This window comes from Hemitrygon akajei, chromosome 19, assembly GCF_048418815.1.
Source record: "Hemitrygon akajei chromosome 19, sHemAka1.3, whole genome shotgun sequence".
Lineage (NCBI taxonomy): Eukaryota > Metazoa > Chordata > Chondrichthyes > Myliobatiformes > Dasyatidae > Hemitrygon > Hemitrygon akajei.
In genome coordinates, this window is record NC_133142.1 from 68,856,512 (window position 1) to 68,879,235 (window position 22,724).

The window sequence follows — 22,724 nt, forward strand, 5'->3', positions numbered from 1 at the left end:
TGCTTAGTCTTGAGCTTGGCCGACCAATGACAAAATTCATCCTCTAATCCTGATTCCTGTATCCGCTATGTTCTCATTTATTCTCCTTTGCTTTACTGTTACTAGTTGATTTTGTCTCATTCTGTCATAGCACAGTCAATTTAGTCCAATGTTGGTGGGAGCTTGACATAAAAGCTCGCTGAAAAGACTTCTTCAAAGAAGCGTAATCAAAAATTGGATGAAATGCTAATTACAATCATGAAAGTATCAGTATTTTAACCCTGTAATCTAAATCTCCATGGATATGCAAAACCAAATACACTGGTTATTTTATAATTAGATCTAGTATAAAGAAAAGATGTAGCAAATTTGCAGATTGATATAGAATTGTGCATAGATTTAAGTGCTAGGGATTGGAGCAAGATCATTATAGTGAGATAAATGGAAGCGGCAGAAGAATTTAAAAAATGTAACCAGGACCGCCATGATAAATTGGTTTTAATGCCTAGTTAATGTCCTGATGCAATTAAAAGGTAAACAGCGTGCAGGTATATATGCTTTCCAATTATCCACCAGCTAAATATGACTACATGTTAACTCGGATATAAATAAATTTGATACCTTATTAAAACGAGGCAACCGGGGTTCGGTATGGGGCAGCATACTCTCTTTAGAACGGATTCATTAGTTGGTTTATTGTCATGATACCCCTGCCCACCAATCTTTGAGTTTGTTTCCAAAACTTCACAACTGCGCTTCAACTGACTGCAGAATAGAGACTACAGATTTTCATCTTTCCTATGGGAAGGAAGTGTTTCCTGACATTAATAACTCTAATTTAAAATGAATGCCCTTTTGTTCTCAACTCTCTGCCAGATGGAATATTCTCCTGATCTTATCCTTTAATCGTCTCAACATAGTAATTACTCATCTTCCTGCTTTGGTTTGGGATATCAACTCTATACTGTACAGTCTTTGCTCATAATGGAGTTTTTAATACCAACGTTATGGTGATGAACCTGTGCTGCAGATTTTATGCTTTCTATGATGCAGTGTCTAATTTTAAACAAAAAGCTGTGCTAAGAACAGTGGCCCATGACTGCAGGTGAGCTTTTGCTGAGAAAACATTTTAAATGTTTGTAAAATTGATTGAAATGTCAATTTTGTTTCAGGAAAGTGGGAATGGATAAGCCAAGTACCTTCTTTGAATCCACCTTGTGATGGGGCTGTGAGCTATTATTCACAGTTTGGGAAACTGCTGGATTTCACAGAGACTGAAGATGGCTGCCTCTTTAAAAAGATTTTCTCTGATCACTTACAGCAAATGGAATGGACAGGTCCCCACGATGATAACCTGTCTGCGACTGGTGAAGATGGAAAAGAGTACCATAGGATCCTCCCATCTTTCTTTGAGCTAATTGATTGTCTGTTATCACAAAATAGAGAGTTTGCAATTGTATTTCGAACCTTTGGCACAGATTTGTGTCAAGCTTTGAAAACAATGCAGGTCACCCTGTTAGGTCAACATCCTCAGTATAAACATCTCCAGATGAAGCATGTAAGTGAATTTCTCCTCAAATATGTGTATAACTATAAGAGAACTTGCATCAAAAATGATGTATAAATACATAGAGTGCTAATCCCAAATGAAAAAAGAGTGCCATAATGCACTTATTAAACAAAAGGTATACCACATTCATTTAAACAAAGGTTGGGGGTGTTCTGGATAGTGTGGAGGGCTGTCAGAGGTTATAATGGGACATTGATAGGATGCAAAGCTGGGCTGAGAAGTGGCAGATGGAGTTCAACCCAGATAAGTATGAGGTGGTTCATTCTGGAAGGTCAGATATGAGGGCAGAATATAGTATTAACAGTAAGACTCTTGGCAGTGTGGAGGATCAGAGGGATTTTGGGTCCGAGTCCATAGGACACTCAAAGCTGCTACGCAGGTTGACTCTGTGGTGAAGAAGCAATATGGTGCATTGGCCTTCATCAATCGTGGGATTGAGTTTAAGAGCCGAGAGGTAATGTTGCAGCTGTATAGGACCCTAGTCAGACCCCACTTGGAGTACTGTGCTCAATTCTGGTCGCCTCACTACAGGAAGGACATGGAAACCATAGAAAGGATGCAGAGGAGATTTACAAGGATGTTGCCTGGATTAGGGAGCATGCCTTATGAGAATAAGTTGAGTGAACTCGGCCTTTTCTCCTTGGAGCGACGGAGGATGAGAGGTGACCTGATAGAGGTGTATAAGATAATGAGAGGCATTGATCATGTGGATAGTCAGAGGCTTTTCCCCAGGGCTGAAAAGGCTAGCATAAGAGGGCATAGTTTTAAGGTGCTTGGAAGTAGGTACAGAGGAGATGTCAGGGGTAAGTTTTTTACTCAGAGTGGTGAGTACGTGGAATGGGCTGGCGGTGGTGGTGTCGGAAATGATGGGGTCTTTTAAGAGACTCCTGGATGGCTACTTAGAGCTTAGAAAAATAGAGGGCTATGGGTAAAGCCTAGGTAGTTCTAAGGTAGGGACACGTTCGGCACAGCTATGTGGGTCAAAGGTCCTGTATTGTGCTGTATGTTTTCTACGTTTCTATGTTTCTAAACATGCCTTCATGTCCCTTGCAAGAAATGAGATCTTCAGCATAACTCACAAACAATAACATTTGTAGCTTTATCTCTTAATTTTCTCTTTTCCATGAGGAAACTGCACAAACTATATACAATATTTAACTGTTAAAAGTGGAAATAGATGAATGTTTGTAGTTAGCATTAGAAATTATAGTGATTTAATTAGCGATATTTCATAATCATTCTTCATAGCTTTCTGAACCAAATAATATGGGTTTCCACACACTTTCCATAAATGTTAGTGGTGTATTTGTTGAAGAACTGATAAGAGGATGTTTTATTACAGGGATGGAGAGGAAGTACAACAGTCATTGAGTTTACCCTTGAGTGATATGTGGCTCAAGGCAACATTTGGAAAGGGTTACCTATTATCCACTAAAGCTTTTGCACCATAGAACTTTGAATAATTGATAAGTGAGGGAAAAGAACAATAAAAATGTTGAGAGTTTAAAACTTGGGAATATGTGCGGCAATGTACCTTAACAATTTGCAGCAATTGAAAATACTGTAGTTTAGTGTGTGTTATGGAAAAAAAAAATGCTCAAGACACTGGGAACTTAAAACAAAAACAAAACCTGAAATTTCTGGAAATCTGAAATAGTGGATAGATAAATATCAGTGGAAGTAACAAACAAACAAATGTGTTTGATCTGGGTATTTTGTGAGGAGAAGTCTATAGCTGAAGTATTAGAGCAAATTTTCCTGGTGTGAGAATTGTCAACATTTAATCATTCCGGTGGGAATAAATCGTGAAATTACTCTAATTTACTTAAGTCCAAGAGTTTCTGAATGGCATGTGGCATTGTGACTGTCACAACACGCCATCTTTGGACTCCAGCTGTTTGACTTGTTGGAATTTTCCAACATTGTGCAGAGCAATTTATTATGTAGCCCTGTGCTAAGTCAGACCAGGTGCAGGATCAGAGACCCCATTCATTTCAATTTTCATTGTTTCTAAGGATTTTAGTGCTTTATGTTTACTGTTTATTTTTAGATAATTTTCTTTTTGATTTTTACATGAATGCAAATAGTTTGTCTCAGCTTTTCGTATGTCAAAGTCTAAATGGAGCTCGAGGACTCTGCCTGTGACATATTTGCCACAACAATCTTGCTGCTCAGTACTTAAGATCTGAGGGTCAATGAGATGAGTCCTTCACATCCACACCAGTTCAATTCAGGTGGGCAGGAAGTCACTGAGTAACAGGCTAAATCTCATATAGTCTGAAGGCCCAATTCAGCCTACATCTTATGGAACGTACCTTGTCTCTTCTCCACTGATGTCTCTCCAAGACCTGTTCCAAGGATTTGTTATTTTCCAGTATTCCTTTCTGGACTTGTTTTCAAATATAAGGTGTTACTGAATTCTTACAATCTTGGCTAATATTGAAAAGTTAACAGTTTCCAAACTTTTCTCTGTAGATTCCGTTAACACTAGCACCAGGCAAAATCCGTTGCAATAAAAAGGATGTTGTGTTGACCTCAGGATCTGAACGAATTTCCACAAAATCAAGTTCCAAAGCTCTATATGACTATTTCTCTTCCTTGGAGGGAATTGTAGGTTTTCAGGATCATTTTGACTGGTGAGTTTAAGATTTGCATTGCCTGGCATATTCAGTAGAAGTTTTACAGAAGTATTTTTTCAAAGGTGACTAAAATGGTGACTGGTAACTCTAGCTACTTGCATCTGCTGTGAATCTCTACTGATTTAATGACATTGCTCTATGTCTACAAGCAATGTGGGGGATGTATGTCGTGTATTTCTTTCCAAATACAACTACGCAAATTTTATCAGAATCAAGTTTAGTATCTTTGGCATTTGTTGCTTTGTGGCAGCAGTACAATTGAAATACATAATAATAAAAAACTATAAATCATAATATTTATTTATTTAGCTTAAGTACAAAACAAGGGTCAAAATCATGGAATTTCCTCCCTAACAGCACTGTGTACCTACACCTCAAGGACTACAGCGGTTCAAGAAGGCAGCTCATCACTACCTTCTCAAAGGCAACTAGGGATGGGCAATAAATGCCGGCTTAGCTGGTGACGCCTACATCCCATAAATGAATAAAACAAACAAATAAATAAATAGGGAAACTAACATACCAATGCATTAGGAGTGAGGACTTAAATTACAGAAAAGAACCTGTGTAAGATGCCAAGCATAATTTGAACCTAGTTCTGTGTGAATTGCTGGGAAGGGATACTTATGAAAAACATTCTTACTCTACCTCCCAACCCCATCATGAGAAGTCAGCAAGTTTTAAATTGCTGTAAGTCCAAAATTGTTTGGGAATACATTATTAACATTCAAAGTTCCAGGTTTTCAAACTGAACTATTTCTGCCATTTGTTTATTGCAAAACTGCAAATATATATGTGTGATGAGCATATTTCCAATTGCCTTGTTATTAGATAACTAAACATTGTTAAAGCAATTTCAAAGCAGGCTGTTGTTATACTTGTATGGTAGTATTACTCTAATATTCGAAAATTGCTTCACTTTTATTGGATACTGTATCTCTTCTTCAGGTGGGCTAGGAATGACTTCTCAAGCCAAGGTGGAAAACCATTTTGGATTGATCCTTCTGAAAGGGGAATACAGCATATCTTCATAGATGACAATATCCGCTTGAATGATGCTGACACCATTGTTCATCCCCAGGTACAGCTTGATTGTTGAATCAATTCAGAAAATAAATTAATGATTGGTTTCTGTGATTCCATTTTGGAAAGAAATAGAGAGAATATAACTTATTCCTGTGCTCTTTACTGTTACTATGGATTTAATAATGCCTTGCTGGCCTACTGCTTGAGGAATCAACATTAACCTTTGTCAACTAAACTTTCAATTCAATGATACTTCTCCAGGAGTTGAGTGAGTCATTAGTACTGCTGCTTTTCATCAGCATTATTGTTTGCAGCATGATTTGTTCTGGTCCTGTAGTACTACCTTACCTGCAACAGCAACCCATATTACAGAGCAAATAATTTCAGCAGCTTAAAATTCTACTTGGGATGACATGGTATTTATTGGTATACCTGAATCTGCTGATGCTTCTTTTACTTAGGGACATCTGCTGTGGTTACGAGCTTGATGCAGCAAAATGAATTTCTGTATCACCTACGGAGCACCCATTTGTCCTGGTCCTGTAGCACTATCTCACCAGCACCAGCTTGGTGGGTAGTGACCCTCTACAGTTCATTGATTGCATTTGAACCAAAGTCAATTAAATTTCTGGATATTAAAGGAATTAAGATATTTGGGGTAAGAAAGGAAAATTTATTGAGGTAGAATATTGGCCATGATTGTTGAATGGCAGAGTGGGTTTGAGAGCGTGATTGGCTTACTCCTATTTCTTACATTCTTGTACTTAATGGATAATTGTAGGTATTTAAATGTGTTCTTTGTAGCCATATTTTCAACATTTAAGCCAAAGGAGTGAGAAGACCTGTAAGTTTCAGTGCCATTGCTCATTGATGTGTGCTGCTGAATCAATACAGTAAATTCTCACAATGGAAATTGACAATGTTTCTGATCTGCATCATAAACAATTTTGTCATTTGGTTGCACAGGCTCATTATCTTTTGTGCCAGTGAAATTGTATTGAACAATGATCTGAAAGATTTGTTACATTTCAATTGGTTGCACAGAAAAATCAGTCAACTTTGAGATCAGGGCTTATAAAGTACAAAAAATATATTTAAATTGATCAATGAAGACAGATGAATTGAGACCTCACACAATGATAAAGCTCGTTTCAACAGAGCTTGTTACAGTTGGGAAAAAAAAGCCAGGCTTTGTTGATTAATCTCATGGAGTTCAGAATCAGGTTTATTATCACCAGCACGTGATGTGAAATTTGTTAACTTAGCAGCAGCAGTTCAATGCAGTACATGCACCGCAGTTCAAAATTATCTTTCTCAAATGTAGAACAGTAAGAAGATAGGGGTCAAAATTTCAAAGAAAATGAGCCAGTGGCTCATGGAATAGAATTCCTTCTGAGCCTAAGTTCAAGGAGAAGATAGTTTTGAATCAGAATCAGATTTATAATTGCTGACATGTGTTGTTAAGTTTATTGTTTTGCGCAGCAGTACGTTGCAATATATGCATTACACTATAAATTATAATAAGATACGTACACTCACACATATATACGGTATAAGACGCTCCATATATAAGTAGTGCAAGAAGAGAGCAAAAGTAGTGAGGTAGTGTTCATGGGTTCATTGTCCATACAGAAATCTGATGGCAGAGTTGAAGAAGCTGTTCCTAAAACATTGAGTGTGTGTCTTCAGGCTCCTGTACTTAATTTCTAGTAGCAGAGAGTGTATGTCCTGGGTGGTGGGATTCTTTAATGATGGGTGCTACCCTTTTGAAGCTTTGCCCGTTGAAATTGTCCTTGATGGTGGGGAGGCTAGTGCCCACTATGGTACTGGTTGAGTTTACAATTTCTTCAGCTTTCTCTGATCTGGTGCAGTGGCCCTTCCATACAAGATGGTTATTCCCCTCTATCCTATGCACCATTTAGTTGACCATTCTTCTTAATTCTGAGCAATTTAAGCATGTGAGAAGTCTGCTTAAGCATTGTAAATGCTACCATTGTCACTTTGTATCAGTTTGAAACCAAATGCCAAAAAGAAGCTCTCACTAGTCACAATATCATGTCAGTTCACAAACATATTGTGACGCCACCCATGTTTTTGGAAAACAATGAAATATTTCTGATGAATTCAGTTGATAGTGGTGTTCCCTTCTTTTGAAAGTTTACTTTCTCAAATGCTGATATTTCATTGTTTTATTTTCTTCACCACCTCCAGTGCATTTCCTGCTCTTCTCCATCATTATGAAGAATGTTGCCAGTGTTTCCATGCAGAAAATTAATTCAGGAATACCAGAGATGGTATTTTCATCCTTAGGTTTCCTTAGGTTTCATCCTAAGTGCTGCTTTTTGATCATATTTTCTCTGCTCGTGATGTAACTGCTAATTGAATTCAATATACAGATTGGAGTTGTTAGTAGGGCACGTGCAGATGTGTTCTATTATTCAGACATTCGGATATCCACACTACCTATGAGTCCATTAGTACCCCTTGTCTAATCCAACAACAATTACTTAACATTTAAGAGGAAAAAGCACTAGTTATGCTAATTGTAACCAAAATTACTCAATTTTTGCCTAAAGATATATTTGCACAGAACTTCAGTGGAATAGCACAGTTTACTTTTCAGTTATCTGGCTCAAAATCATCTTTTCGTCAATAAAACCTGAAAGCTAATGAAAATGGTACCGGGTCTTTCCCGGTGTTAGACTTCCATGTCCTTGCACATCTGGAGAAGAAGCACGCTTATGTGAGAATGCTGTTCTTGGACTGCAGTTCAGCATTCAACACCATAATTCCATCCAGGCTCGACAGTAAGCTGAGAGACCTCGGCCTTGACCATGCCTTGTGCAGCTGGATCCTGGACTTCCTGTCAGATTGCTGGCTCTCTACTTCACCCTTCTGACTCTCAACACAGGAGCCCCTCAGGGCTGTGTTTTGAGTCCCCTCCTTTGCCCCTGTATACCCATGACTGTGTCGCCACCCATAGCTCTAATCTGCTAATTAAAATTGTCGAAAACACTACATTGATTGGCCTGATCTCAAACAATAACGAGGTGGCCTACAGGGAAGAAGTCATCTCTCTGACACAGTGGTGTCAAGAAAACAACCTCTCCCTCAATGTCGCAAAAACAAAGGAGCTGGTTGTGGATTACAGGAGGAATGGAGAAATGGGCTAACCCCTATTGACATCAATGGACTGGGGTTGAGAGGTTAAACAGTTTTATGTTCCTCGGCATCCACATCAACGAGGATCTCATGTGGTCTGTACACACCAGCTGTGTGGTGAAAAAGGCACAGCGCCTCTTTCACCTTAGATGGTTGAGGAAGTTTGGTATGGGCCCCCAAATCCTAAGAACTTTCTACAAGGGCACAATTGAGAGCATCCTGACTGGCTGCATCACTGCCTGGTATGGGAACTATGCCTCCCTGAATCGCAGGATTCTGCAGAGTGGTGTGGGCAGCCCAGCACATCTGTAGTTGTGAACTTCCCATGATTCAGGACATTTACAAAGACAGGTGTGTAAAAAGGGCCCAAAGGATCATTGGGGACCTGCGTCACCCCAAGCACAATCTATTCCAGTTGCTACCATCCAGGAAACGGTACTGCAGCTTCTTTAACCGAGCCATCAGACTCACGCTGATTCGAGTGTATTTCTATGTTACATTGACTGTTCTATTTATTATAAATTACTACAATTGCACATTTAGACAGAGACGGAACGTAAAGATTTTTACTCCTTGTGTATGTGAAGGATATGAGAAATAAAGTCAATTCAATTCAATATCCCTAATACAATTTCCACCTTGGGCACACATGCTGATGCAGTTCTTTTAGGGCATAATCTTTGGAACATTTCAATGAACTTGGACTATGTTGGCCTAGGAATCTTTGCCCTTAGACTCATCCAAAACAAAATCCCTGGACCACAATGCCCCATGGGTTATTGAACTGATTTCTGTTCATCCTTTCACACACCTTACTTTTGCAATGCATTGGCCTCCCTCAAACCAGGCATGGTAAGAGAGTATGGTATGAGATATTTTCAGTTCCAAAACCATGCAGCCATGGGTTTAGGCATAAATGAGGTTTACAACAGGGGCTGTTATCAAAAACAACTGGCAATTTGCTGCTGCACACATCTTGTGCACTGTAATGTCTAGCAAATTATTGTGCCAGTGGAGTTGGCAGAGGAGGCAATTAATTTTCTATTGAACATGCAAAGCACAAAATCACAGAATATACCAGGACTGTCAATTACTCCGTTTTCCACAGTCTCGTATAATTTCTTTCATAGACTGTTTTCCCCAAATTAAATTTCATGAAGGGCATGTATAAAATTTCTCCCTTGTGACAATAATGAAGTGAAAGTCAGGGTGGCTGTTGTTCCTGTTGTTCAATCGTTGCGTAAAACAGAGTACTCTAGGTTTAATAATTTTCAAAATGCAAAATGAATGGTGTGTCCTATATAAATACTAGTAACCAATGTACTATGGCTGGACACTTGTAGATGTTAATTTAATATACTACTACATAATGTTCAGGTTTCATGTCATAAAAAACATGATCTATTTATGCAACAAAAAAAATGACAATCATCCTCTGTTGTATACAATGTTCTTTATTATTACTCATTCATCACAAGTATTGCCAGTGGGAAGTTATGGACAGTACTCATTAGAAACAATGTTATATGATGGCAGTAGTAGAAGACTAGTGAAAATCTTGCCAACACCATATTTTGAACACTGTTTCCAGTTTAATGTATTCAGTTTGGAAAGTACACTGAAAAAAATCCAAAAAAGTCATCGTTTTATTCTTCTTCTTGTGTTATGGCATTTGGCGCCCAGCTTAATGGTGCATTACCGCCACCTTCTGCTCCGGAGCATGGATCAGACAATAGACTTTCATTCTAAATCCCTTTACCCATTCTCTCTCCCCACCTCTCCCCCTCTCTCTCCCCCTCTCTCTCCCCCTCTCTCTCCCCCTCTCTCTCCCCCTCTCTCTCCCCCTCTCTCTCCCCCTCTCTCTCCCCCCTCTCTCCCCCCCTCTCTCCCCCCCCCTCTCTCCCCCCCCCTCTCTCCCCCCCCCTCTCTCCCCCCCCCTCTCCCCCCCCCCTCTCTCCCCCCCCTCTCCCCCCCCCTCTCTCCCCCCCCTCTCTCCCCCCCCTCTCTCCCCCCCCTCTCTCCCCCCCCCTCTCTCCCCCCCCTCTCTCCCCCCCCCTCTCTCCCCCCCCCTCTCTCCCCCCCCTCTCTCCCCCCCCTCTCTCCCCCCCCTCTCTCCCCCCCCCTCTCTCCCCCCCCCATCCTGCTTTCTTTGGCCATCCTAGTACCCTATTCCTGCTTATTCATCATATCCTATATATATATATATATATATATATATAAAAAAATCCTGTAACCCTTTTAATGTGAATTCCTGCACCCCAAATTCCCTTAGATTAATTCTCATCATCTCTCTGTATCCCATACTTCCTGCAACTCAGAATTACATGTTCTACTGACTCTTCTTCCTGACATTCCTCGCACAAACTTGACTGGTGTTTCCCTATTGTTTTCAATGCTTTGTTTAGTGCACAGTGCCCCAACCTTAACCTAGTCCACACAGTTTCCTCTCTTCTGTATCCACTGCCTACCCTAGTACATGTAACACTCTTTTGTATTTGATATAAATGCCTCCCTTTCCCTTCTCTGTCCCATCTTTCTTGCCACATTTGGATGACTTTTTTCCCAGATTACACACTTAGCCTCTGCTTTGCTGATACTAATGTGTATTTCTATATTTTCTTTAACACCCTCTTTGCCAACTCAACCATCTTCTCATTTCCCTTCACCCCTACATGAGCTGGAACCCATAGAAATTTTACCTGACCCCCCCCCGATCTGCAATTTTTGTGACTGACTGAAGGACTTAGTAAAGTATATCTTGCCGGCTGTTTGAGTGAAAAGACCTTAAACTTGTTAAAACTGAGGATGAATCTGAGCATATCAACACTTTGACTTGTGTAGCTTTCTCCACCCATCGCAATGCAACCAACACTGCCAACATCTCCACTGTATACACTCCTAACTTATTAGATGTTCTTCCGCTGATTCCAATTTCTTTTGCTGGTACAGCCACCCCAAACCCTGTCACTCCTGTTTCAGGTTCTTTAGCACCATCCGTATAAATCTGAGTATAATCACTAAACTTTTCCATCACATGATAGTTAAATGGACTTACCAAATCAGTTTTATATTTTTCTTTCCTTTTTGCCTCTAACAAATGCCCGTCTATGTCAGGCCATACAATCTTCCATGGAGGTACAACTGGATAAACTACTGAAGGACTTATCCTGAATCAAACACTCCACATTCTTTAGTAATATCATTCCCTACCTGACTAAAGTTATCCCTCTGAAACCTTTCATTCTCCCAGCACTCCTGCAACACTCCTTTTGCGGGGTGAGAATCATTGTGCCCCTGCAAACTAGCCCAATAGTTTGCCATCAATTGCATCCTTCTTAGTTCCAAAGGCATTACTCCCAATTCTACCTGGCAAATAAAGAGTCAGTAGTTGCAGTGTTTTTTGACATAGAAAAAGCCTGTGACATGATGTGGAAGGAAGGATTGTTAATTAAACTGCATAAGGTGGGGGTTGGTGGGAGAGTTTTTAATTGGATAAAAGATTTTTTGTTTGGTAGGAAAATTCAAGTTTGGATTGGGTCAGAATTATCAAATCAGTACGTAGTGGGAAATGGCACACCTCAGGGTAGTGTGATTAGCCCGTTACTTTTCATCATTATGATCAATGATGTCTTCACAAAGGTACTGGTGTATATAGGTAGGTCACTGCTTGTGAATGATGGGGCCTTGTGGAAAAGAGGTAGGAACATGGAGTATATAATCAGGAAGCTACAAGGAGAAATTGATGAAGTGGTGGAGTGAGGTTATGATTGGGGATGTAGATTTTCAGTAGAAAAAACTCAAAACTGTATGTTACACCAGGAAAAGAATTGAGGTAGGGAAGAAGTTAAGGATGTATGGGATACAATTAGAAAGAGTTGGATCATTTAAATTTCTGAGAGTTATATTTGATTCATGGTTAACATGGGCAGACTATATCAGGAAAGTTGAGGAGAAATGTAAAAAAGTAATAAATGTGATGAGATGTTTAACTGGTAGGGAATGGGGAGCAAGTTGTTCAGCGTTGAAGAGAATGTATGTGGCTTTAGTAAGACCTGTGTTGGACTATGGAAGTACAGCATATGGATCAGCAGCTAGGTCTCTTATAGGGAAACTGGATGTGATTCAGGCTCAGCCCTCGAGAATGTACAGTGGGGCTTTTAAAACATCACCAGTATCATTCAAAAAAGTCAGCAGAAACAGTAAAACTGATTGTAGGATCCAGGAAGAGGTGGTGAACAAGAAACCTGAAGAACTGATTTACACACTGATCAAAGGTGTAGTGGCTGTGTTGAGAAACATGGAAGAAGAAAACATGATTTGGATGATGTTGAATGTGGCAATACAGGACACTGTCCCAATCATAATTAAGGATTAGAAGCATCACACGCAGAATGCTGGAGGAACTCAGACCCTTGGGCCGAAATGTCAACTATACTCTGTTCCATAGATCCTGCCTGGCCTGCTGAGTTCCTCCAGCATTTTGTGTGTGTTGCTTGGATTTCCAGCATCTACAGAATTCTTCTCTATTGTTTAATGGATGCAGACTTCCTCTCCAATTCTAACAATACCTAATTATCTCTGACAAGGTACTGAAGAGCTGTTGCAATCCATATAGAGATTAGCTTTATTTGTCAGAAGCACATCGAAACATAGTGTTGAAACCATGAGAAGGTCTTGGCGGACAGGATTAAGGAAAACCCCAAGGCATTCTACAAGTACGTTAAGAGCAAGAGGATAAGAGGTGAGAGAATAGGACCAATCAAGTATGACAGTGGAAAAGTGTGTATGGAGCCGGAGGAGATAGCAGAGGTACTTAATGAGTACTTTGCTTCAGTATTCACTACAGAAAAGGATCTTGGCGATTGTAGGGATGACTTACAGCAGAGTGAAAAACTTGAGCATGTAGTTATTAAGAAAGAGGATGTGCAGGAGCTTTTGGAAAGCATCAATTTGGATAAGTCACTGGGACTGGATGAGATGTACCCCAGGCTACTGTGGGAGGCAAGGGAGGAGATTGCTGAGCCTCTGACAATGATCTTTGCATCATCAATGGGGGCGGGAGAGATTCTGGAGGATTGGAGGGTTGCGGATGTTGTTCCATTATTCAAGAAAGGGAGTAGAGATAGCCCAGGAAATTATAGACCAGTGAGTCTTACCTCAGTGGTTGGTAAGTTGATGGAGAAGATCCTGAGAGGCAGGACTTATGAACGCTTGGAGAGGCATAATATGATTAGGAATAGTCAGCATGGCTTTGTCAAAGGCAGGTCGTGCCTTATGAGTCTGATTGAATTTTTTGAGAATGTGACTAAACACATTGATGATGGTAGAGCAGTAGATGTAGTGTATATGGATTTTAGCAAGGCATTTGACAAGGTACCCCATGCAAGGCTTATTGAGAAAGTAAGGAGGTATGGGATCCAGGGGCAAATTGCTTTGTGGATCCAGAACTGGTTTGCCCACAGAAGACAAAAAGTGGTTGTAGACAGGTCAGGATCTGTTCTGGGCCTTACTCTTCGTGATTTTTATAAATGACCTGGATGAAGAAGTGGAGGGATGGGTTAGTAAATTTGCTGATGACATAAAAAATTGGAGGTGTTGTGGATAGTGTGGAGGGCTGTCAGAGGTTGCAGCGGGACATTGATAGAATGCAAAACTGGGCTGAGAAGTGGCAGATGGATTTCAACCCAGGTGGTTCATTTTGGTAAGTCAAATATGATGACAGAATATAGTATTAAAGGTAAGACTCTTGGCAATATGGAGGATCAGGGGAATCTTGGGAGTCCGGGTCCATAGGACACGCAAAGCTGCTGTGCAGGTTGACAGTGGTTAAGAAAGCATATGGTGCATTGGCCTTCATCGATTGTGGATCTAAGTTTAGGAGCTGAGAGGTAATGTTGCAGCTAACTAGGACCATCCCATAACAATAACAATATCTTGAGATTTGCATCCATTCTTTGCTTATTCAAGCTCTTCATATAATTTATCTACAAACCCCATTTCCAGAAAAGTTGGGATATTTTCCAAAATGCAATAAAAACAAAAATCTGTGATATGTTAATTCACGTGAACCTTTATTTAACTGACAAAAGTACAAAGAAAAGATTTTCAATAGTTTTACTGACCAACTTAATTGTATTTTGTAAATATACACAAATTTAGAATTTGATGACTGCAACACACTCAACAAACGTTGGGACAGAGTTAAAATAAGATTGAAAAGTGCACAGAATATTCAAGTAACACCAGTTTGCAAGACTCCAAATTAAGCAGGCTAATTGGTAGCAGGTGGGGTATCATGACTAGGTATAAAAGTAGCGTCCATCAAAGGCTTAGTCTTTGCAAGCAAGGATGGGTCGTGGCTCACCCCTTTGTGCCAAAATTTGTGAGAAAATTGTTAGTCAGTTCAAAAGGAACATTTCCGAACGCAAGATTGCAGAGAATTTAGGTCTTTCAACACCTACAGTACATAATATTGTGAAAAGATTCAGAGAATTCAGAGACATCTCAGTGCGTAAAGGGCAAGGTCGGAAACCACTGTTGAATACGCGTGATCTTCGAGCCCTCAGGCGGCACTGCCTAAGAAACCGTCATGCTACTGTGACAATTATAGCCACCTGGGCTCGGGAGTACTTCGGAAAACCATTGTCACTTAACACAGTCCGTTGCTGCATCCAGAAATGCAACTTGAAACTGTATTATGCAAGGAGGAAGCCATACATCAACTCTATGCAGAAATGCCGGTAAGTTCTCTGGGCCCAAGCTCATCTCAGATGGACCAAAAGACTGTGGAACTGTGTGCTGTGGTCAGATGAGTCCACATTTCAGCTAGTTTTTGGAAAAAACGGGCATCGAGTTCCCGTGCCAAAGATGAAAACGACCATCCTGATTGTTATCAGCAAAAGGTGCAAAAGCCAGCATCTGTGATGGTATAGGGGTACATTAGTGCCCATGGCATGGGTGAGTTGCATGTATGTGAAGGTACCATTGACTCTGAGGTGTATATTAGGATTTTAGAGAGACATATGTTGCCATCAAGGCAATGTCTCTTCCCGGGATGTCCATGCTTATTTCAGCAGTACAATGCCTGACCACATTCTGCACGGGCTACAACAGTGTGGCTTTGCAGACACAGAGTGCGTGTGCTTGACTGGTCTGCTACCAGTCCAGATCTATCTCCTATTGAAAATGTATGGCGCATCATGAAGGGGAGAATCAGACAACGGAGACCACGAACTGTTGAGCAGCTTAAGTCTTATAGCAAGCAAGAATGGACAAAATTTCCAATTGCAAATCTACTACAATTTGAATCCTCAGTTCCAAAATGATTAAAAAGTGTTATTAAAAGGAAAGGTGATGTAACACAATGGTAAACATGCCTCGGTCCCAACTTTTGTTGAGTGTGTTGCAGCCATCAAATTCTAAATTTGTGTATATTTACAAAATACAATTAAGTTGGTCAGTAAAACTATTGAAAATCTTTTCTTTGTACTTTTGTCAGTTAAATAAAGGTTCACGTGAATTAACATATCACAGATTTTTGTTTTTATTGCATTTTGGAAAATATCCCAACTTTTCTGGAAATGGGGTTTGTATTTTCTCATTTGTTCCATCTTTTGTTGGTGCATATACCTGTATAATTGCTAAATTAAATGGTTGTCCTCTGAATCCTAACATGTTTTCATCGATAAGAATTCCTACTCCATTAGTATGGGATGTTCCACAAGAATAAATTAGTGTTTTATTTCTATTTTGACATGTTCCAGCACCTGTCCAATGAATTTAGCTAATTCCCATGGTGTTAATCTTTAGTCTTTCCATTTCATTTATCACATTGTCCAATCTTCCTGTTTGATATAGGGTTCTTACATTCCAAGTGGCAATAATTTTCTTTTATGTTGCTTGAATTTTATGAGCAATAGCTTGATGATGGTCGGGGATCCCTCGCCGCCCAGAATCAACCTGACTGAGTGAAGCATCTTCAGAATTGTCTTGAAGATCCTTTTGACGCTGTTGTTGTGTGATACATTTTGTGAGTTTGACTATGGTTTTCTTAGCAAATAGATTCTAGGAAACCTAGTATCTAGCAACGGTGGTTTGTGATAGCCTTCCGTTGGGCGAACTGAAGAAATGGCCATTTCTCTTCCCAGATGTTCATCTGCCTGTCCTATAGCCATTGTCATCTGAGGTCCTAGCTCATCCGCCTTCTCCATCGTAAGTTCAGTTACTGAATCTGCCGGATCTGCCGTTGGCCTTCGCTCGTATCCTGAGCAGGAATCCTTGCAGGTGCTACAGTTCCGGGTCAGAGCAGCCCTAGGAGCAATGAATGACTTAAGGGGTAACTCCACTTTCCCCAAAGCTCTGAAAGTACCCAATCAGAGCCTCATCGCCGGTGGCAGTTTATTGTCATGGGAGATCTAAATGCTAAAGTAGGACAAGGTGCTGATGGAAATACCATAGGAAAATTTGGACTAGGGGAAAGAAATGGAAAACTAGAAAGAGGCGAGAAATGGGTAGAATGGTGCAAGATGAATAATCAGGTCATTATGAATACCTACTTTAAAAACCATCCGGCTTGTAGACCTGGAGAAGTCCAGGTGATAACACCAGATATCAAATTGACTTTATTACTATAAACCAAAGATTTAGAAACTCAGTGACTCATTGCAAAACATATCCAGGTGCGGACTGTAATAGTGATCATAACCCATTAATAAGTCACGTAAAAGTAAAACTTAAAAAACTAAAGAAGCAAAAACCTGAACATCCCTTGGCTACTCGCAATTAATTAAAGAAAACTTAGGACAAAAATTTACAATTGAAGTAAGGAATAGGTTTCAAAGTCTAGAAATAGAATTTGTTGAAGATGATAGCAATCATGTAGAAATGAAGTTGAACTTCTCCTTGGTAGAATCAGCAAAATCAGTGATTCCTAAAAAACAAAAAAGCACAAAGAATAAATGGATGACAGATGAATTCAAAAATCTAATGGAAGAAAGGAGATGGAAGAAAGCAAATCCTATAGAATACAAGTCCTTAGATAAAAATGTTAAAAGCTTATGTCAAAAAGCCAAAGAAGAATGGTTAAACCAGGAATGTGAGCAACTAGAAAGAATCCCTATTACTGATCCAAAATAGTTACATCAACAAATCAAGAATATCACTGGTAAACAGCTCCTCTGTTCTTCAGGTGAATGTTTGAAAGCAAAGGTCGGTACCATTATCATGGAAAAAGATGAGATTATGAACAGTTGAACTGAGTATATTCAGGAATTGTTTGAAGACGATCGATGCAAAAAACCAGAAATAAGAAGAACATTGAAGGTCCAAGTATTTTAAAATCTGAAGTTTGTAATGCAATAAATAAGATGAAGAAAGGAAAGGCAGCAGGTCCTGATGAATTAGTAATAGAACAAATTGTTGCCCTTGAAAATTATGGAATTGAAAAACTTACTGATTTAATCAATGACATTTATGAGACTAGAATAATACCAGAAGAGGTGAAAAAAATCAGTACTTATCACTCTTCCTAAGAAACCTGGAGCAATAGAATGTGAATTACATAGGACCATAAGTTTAATGATTCGTATCACCATGATACTTCTAAGAATTTTGATGACGAGCTAAAAGTAAGATACAGGCTGAAATAGGTAAAGAATAATGTGGTTTTGTGAAAGACAAAGGTATGTTATGTACCCCTAGGGTTCATATTTTCTGTGGACAATCACTTTAAAATGTCGGGAGAATGAGACTGGCTTTTGGACACTTAGTGCTGCTATTGAGAGAAAGAAGGGGAGGCGTCCAGGGCAAATGTGAAAGAGAGGGAGGGAGAGAGAGAGAGAGAGAGAGAGAGACAAGATTTCATGTTATGGTTCCTTGGCTGATTGTTTACCTTTTCTCCAAGGACACTTTTGCATGCTTGTTAAGACTCCTGCAGAGACAGCAGGGAGGAGTTGGTTGATGGACAGCTGGTGTCCAGCATGTGGAGATAAAAAGCAGGTCTGCTAAGACACAGGCAGACACACCACGGGACACTGAATGAGCTTTGTGTACCCACGTGAAGGTGGGGGTTTTGGAGGGTCAATTTGGGGAAATCGATCAGTGGCTCACAGTGTATAAAGGTGCGACCGGTGAGGAACTGTCTGTCTGTCCACCCTCGCCTGGGTGACAGGTCCACCACTGAAGAACGGTCGTACATGGTATAGTCATTGTTGGTAACCACAGCGGGAAGATCAACGGCAACGGCATCACCTCTCATCAGCTCTCTCTCTCTCCCCCTCCCCCCTCCCCTCTCCCTCCTCCCCCTCCCCTCTCCCTCCCCCTCCCTCCAACGATACTCAAACAACTACCTCAACCTGAACTGAACTGAACTCTGCATCATATCGTAAGACTGTATCCATTTGCCCCTAGCTTTGAAAGAGCCTGGTTTTGGTTCCTATTTCCACACTTCTGTGTATATCATTGCTAACCTGTTTCATCTATATTTGCATTTTATAGTACTGTATTGCTTAGTTTACTAATAAACACTATTAGTTTATGGTAATACCAGACTCCCAAAGTGTTTTCCATTTCTGCTGGATCTTAACCTGGTCACAGGATACGTGATTGGTACAATATTGATGTTAAGGATACTATCAGAATGAGCTATTCAAGTGCAAAAAGATTGTTTGTTTGTTTTATCGACTACACAAAGAGCATTTGATAAAGTGAAGCACAATAAGTTATTTGAAATATTGCAAGAAACTCTAGATCTAGATTCGAAAGACCTCCGCCTAATCAGAAATCTGTACTGGGAACAAATTACCACTGTAAGAATAGATGGAGAAATGAGTCAGTTTACGAAAATCAAGAGAGGCATTAGACAAGGATATGTTTTCTCCCCGATTTGTTTAAGGTGTACAGTGAAACAATATTATGAAAAAATAAGAGACATCTTGGGAATCAAGGTTGGTGGTGAAAACATCAATAATTTCAGATATGTGGATTACATGGGGATTCACACTGTGTTAATTGCAAGTACGGAGGAAGAACTATGAAAATTAATTGATATAGTTGTTGAAGAAAGTGCAAAAATGGGTATCTATCAATTGCAAAAAGACAATGTATAGTGATACCCAAAAAGAAGGAGAATCCTATTTGCAGGCTGAGAATAGATGGGAAAGACATAAAATAAGTACAGAACCTTTGCTACTTAGGAAGCTGGGTGACATCAGATGGCAGGTGTGACATGGACATCAAAAGAAGAATAGGGATGGCAAAAGACACCTTTACGAGAATGAAGAGTATACTGACCAACACTAAACTAGGCATGATAACCCACCTCAGAGCACTGAAATGTTACATTAATCCAGTTATGTTATATGGTTCAGAATATTGGACAATATCAAGTAACATGAGGAAACAAATTGAAGCAGCAGAGATGTGGTTTCTGAGGATGATGCAAAGAATATCATGGATGAAATGAATATCTAACGAGGATGTCATGAGCAGAGCAAGCAGAAAAAGAGAAATAATGTATGAGATCGAGAAAAGGCAACGTAACTTCACTGGACATGTGATTAGGAAAGAGGAGTTAGAATGCATGGTAATTATGGGAAAGATTGAAGGGAAGAAAGCGAGAGGAAGGCAAAGACAAATGATAATGGAGACAGCAGCTAGAGAACTGGAAATGAATATCAATGAATTGATCCACTTGACCCGAAACAGGAGTGTGTGTCAAAGCTCAAACTGGGCATGGCACCTGATGATGATGATATAGGACCCTGGTCAGACTCCACTTGGAGTACTGTGCTCAGTTCTGGTCACCTCACTACAGGAAGGATGTGGAAACCATAGAAAGGGTGCAGGGCAGATTTACAAGAATGTTGCCTGGATTGGGGAGCATGCCGTATGATAATAGGTTGAGTGAATTTGGCCTTTTTTCTGTGGAGTGACAGAAGATGAGAGGTGACCTGATAGAGGAGTATAAGATGATGAGAAGCATTGGTAGTGTGGATAGTTAGAGGCTTTTACCGAGGGCTGAAATGGCTAGCACAAGAGGGCACAGCTTTAAGGTGCTTGGAAGTAGGTATAGAAGAGATGTCAGGGGTAAGTCTTTTACACAGAGAGTGGTGAGTGCATGGAATGGACTGCTGGCGATGGTGGTAGAGGCAGATATGATAGGGTCTTTTGAGAGATTCCTGGACAGGTATATGTAGTTCAGAAAAATAGAGGGCTATGGGTAAACCTAGGTTTTATCTCAGGTAAGGACATGTTTGGCACAGCTTTGTGGGCCGAAGGGCCTGTATTGCACTTTAGCTTTTCTATGTTTCTAATATGTCGCCTTTGCATAACAACCAACACAGGCTGAAGTTTATGCTGGGGGCATCCCGCAGGTTTTGCCACACATCTAGCGTCAACACAGCGTGCCCACAACTCACTAACCCGGTGTATGTTTTTGGCATGCAGGAAAAAAATGGAGCACCTAGAGGAAACCCACAGTCAAGGGGAGAACATACAAGTGTCCTTACAATTAGCAGCAGGAATCAAACCCTGATCAGTGACCACTGGTGCTTTAAAGCAATTGCACTAAACACTATGCTGCTGTACTGCCCCGACCTTTATGTAGGATGCTAATGGATTTTGACAGAGTGATAGTATTTCAGGTTAGAATGCTGTGACTCAGAGGGGAACTCGCATTGAATTGTGTTTCCTTCTGTTTATTCTCTGGAATGATTTGAGTTTGAGAATTTGGAAAGTACTGTTGGTGAAACCTAAGCAAACTCCTGTAGTGCACAGTATACCCTGCAGGCTCATTCATCAGAAGCAACACATACAAACTGCTGGAGGAACTCAGCAAGCCAAGCAGCATCTATGGAAAAAGGTAAACAGTTGCTATCTGGGGCTGAGACCCTTAATGAGGACTGGGGGAAAAATAGGGGGAGGGGAGGAAGAAGTACAAGGTGGTAGGCGATGGAGAGGGGTGAGATAAAGAGCTGGGAAGGGCTGGAGAAGGGGGAGTCCGATAGGAGTGGACATAAGGCCATGGAAGAAAGGGAAGGGGAGGAGCACCAGAGGGAGGTGATGGGCAGGTAAGGAGATAAGGTGAGAGAGGGAAATGGGAATGGTTGGTGGGGGGGTAAGAAAAATACCAGAGGTTCGAGATATTGATGTTCATGCCATCAGGTTGGAGGCTACCCAGATGGAATATAACATATTGCTCCTCCAACCTGAGTGTTGTTTCATTGTCTCATTGTGGCAGAAGAGGAGGCCGTGGGCTGACATGTTGGAATGGGAAGTGGGTGTCCACTGTGAGTCCGCATAGGTGCTCAGTGAAGCAGTTTCCCAATCTACCTTGAGTCTCCCCGACATACGGAAGCCCACACTGGGAGCTCCAGACACAGTATATGAACCCAACAGGTGTCACCTCACCTGGTAAGGCTGTTTGGGGCCCTGATTGGTAGTGAGGGAGGAGGTGCAGGGTCAGGTATGACGCTTGTTCTGCTTGCAAGAATGCAGGCTCATTCATCATAAGTATTACCCGCAATATGGTGAGGGAGCTTTGCAGTGAACAGAGGTTAGATTTCTTTGTTACATGTATATTGAAATATACAGCGTAATTTCTTTGTCTTTGCATCAACAACCAACACAATCTGAGGATTATGCTGGGGGCATCCAGCATCACCTTAGATCAAGTGTCAATTGAGAGATATTTTATCCTAGATGATAATGCACTCTCAGTATTGTAATTCATCCATTCTAGTGCAAGGTATTTATGCATGGTAGAAAGCAAATAGTAGAGCTATGTACATTACTTGAGACATTGGGGATTTGAGGAGGTAAATCACTCTTATGAGATTTCCCTTTGAATGCTGATTTATTTTAAATGTCAGCATGCCAGAGTAACTGCTTACACTAATTGAATTTTGTTTCATATAGTCCTATTTTTTAAAAGTGCAATTAAAAGGTGCTGTTAGAGGATTAATGAGATGATTCCATTGGATGTGTAACCAACTGGAAGAATGGTATGACATTAATCAAAGTTATGAAGTGACAATGATTCTTCCGCACAAACAAGACGTGACAGGTTGGGTTACTTTCATCAGGTCCACCTCCATCATATTGGTTTTAATTGTGTTTTATTCATCGTGCAATGAGTAACGAAATCTGGATTAAACCAGTGGAAGATTAACACTTGAGAGAATTACAGAAAGTGTTGATGACAATGCAAAGTAATAAACTTAAGACCACTGCACAGTAGGTAAGCATTAATTCAAAGATAATATTTAATTTTGCATTGTGTGCTTATCTACTTTTGGGTGCATAAACATCCAAGAACATGAGTCATATTGTGCTATGCATGCAAATGAATA

The 22,724-nt window shown here is 40.3% G+C and overlaps 1 protein-coding gene across 4 annotated transcripts in view; it reads left to right on the top strand.

The window, feature by feature from the left end:
* LOC140742033 (uncharacterized) overlaps positions 1–22,724 on the top strand; it is a 34,905-nt gene that overhangs the window by 8,619 nt on the left and 3,562 nt on the right. For all 4 annotated transcript variants that reach the window (XM_073072730.1, XM_073072733.1, XM_073072731.1 and 1 more), the window contains 3 exons: positions 1,152–1,537; positions 4,025–4,185; positions 5,137–5,269. In XM_073072730.1, coding sequence (XP_072928831.1) covers positions 1,152–1,537; positions 4,025–4,185; positions 5,137–5,269 — 680 coding nt within the window. The remainder of the gene's footprint in view (positions 1–1,151; positions 1,538–4,024; positions 4,186–5,136; positions 5,270–22,724) is intronic.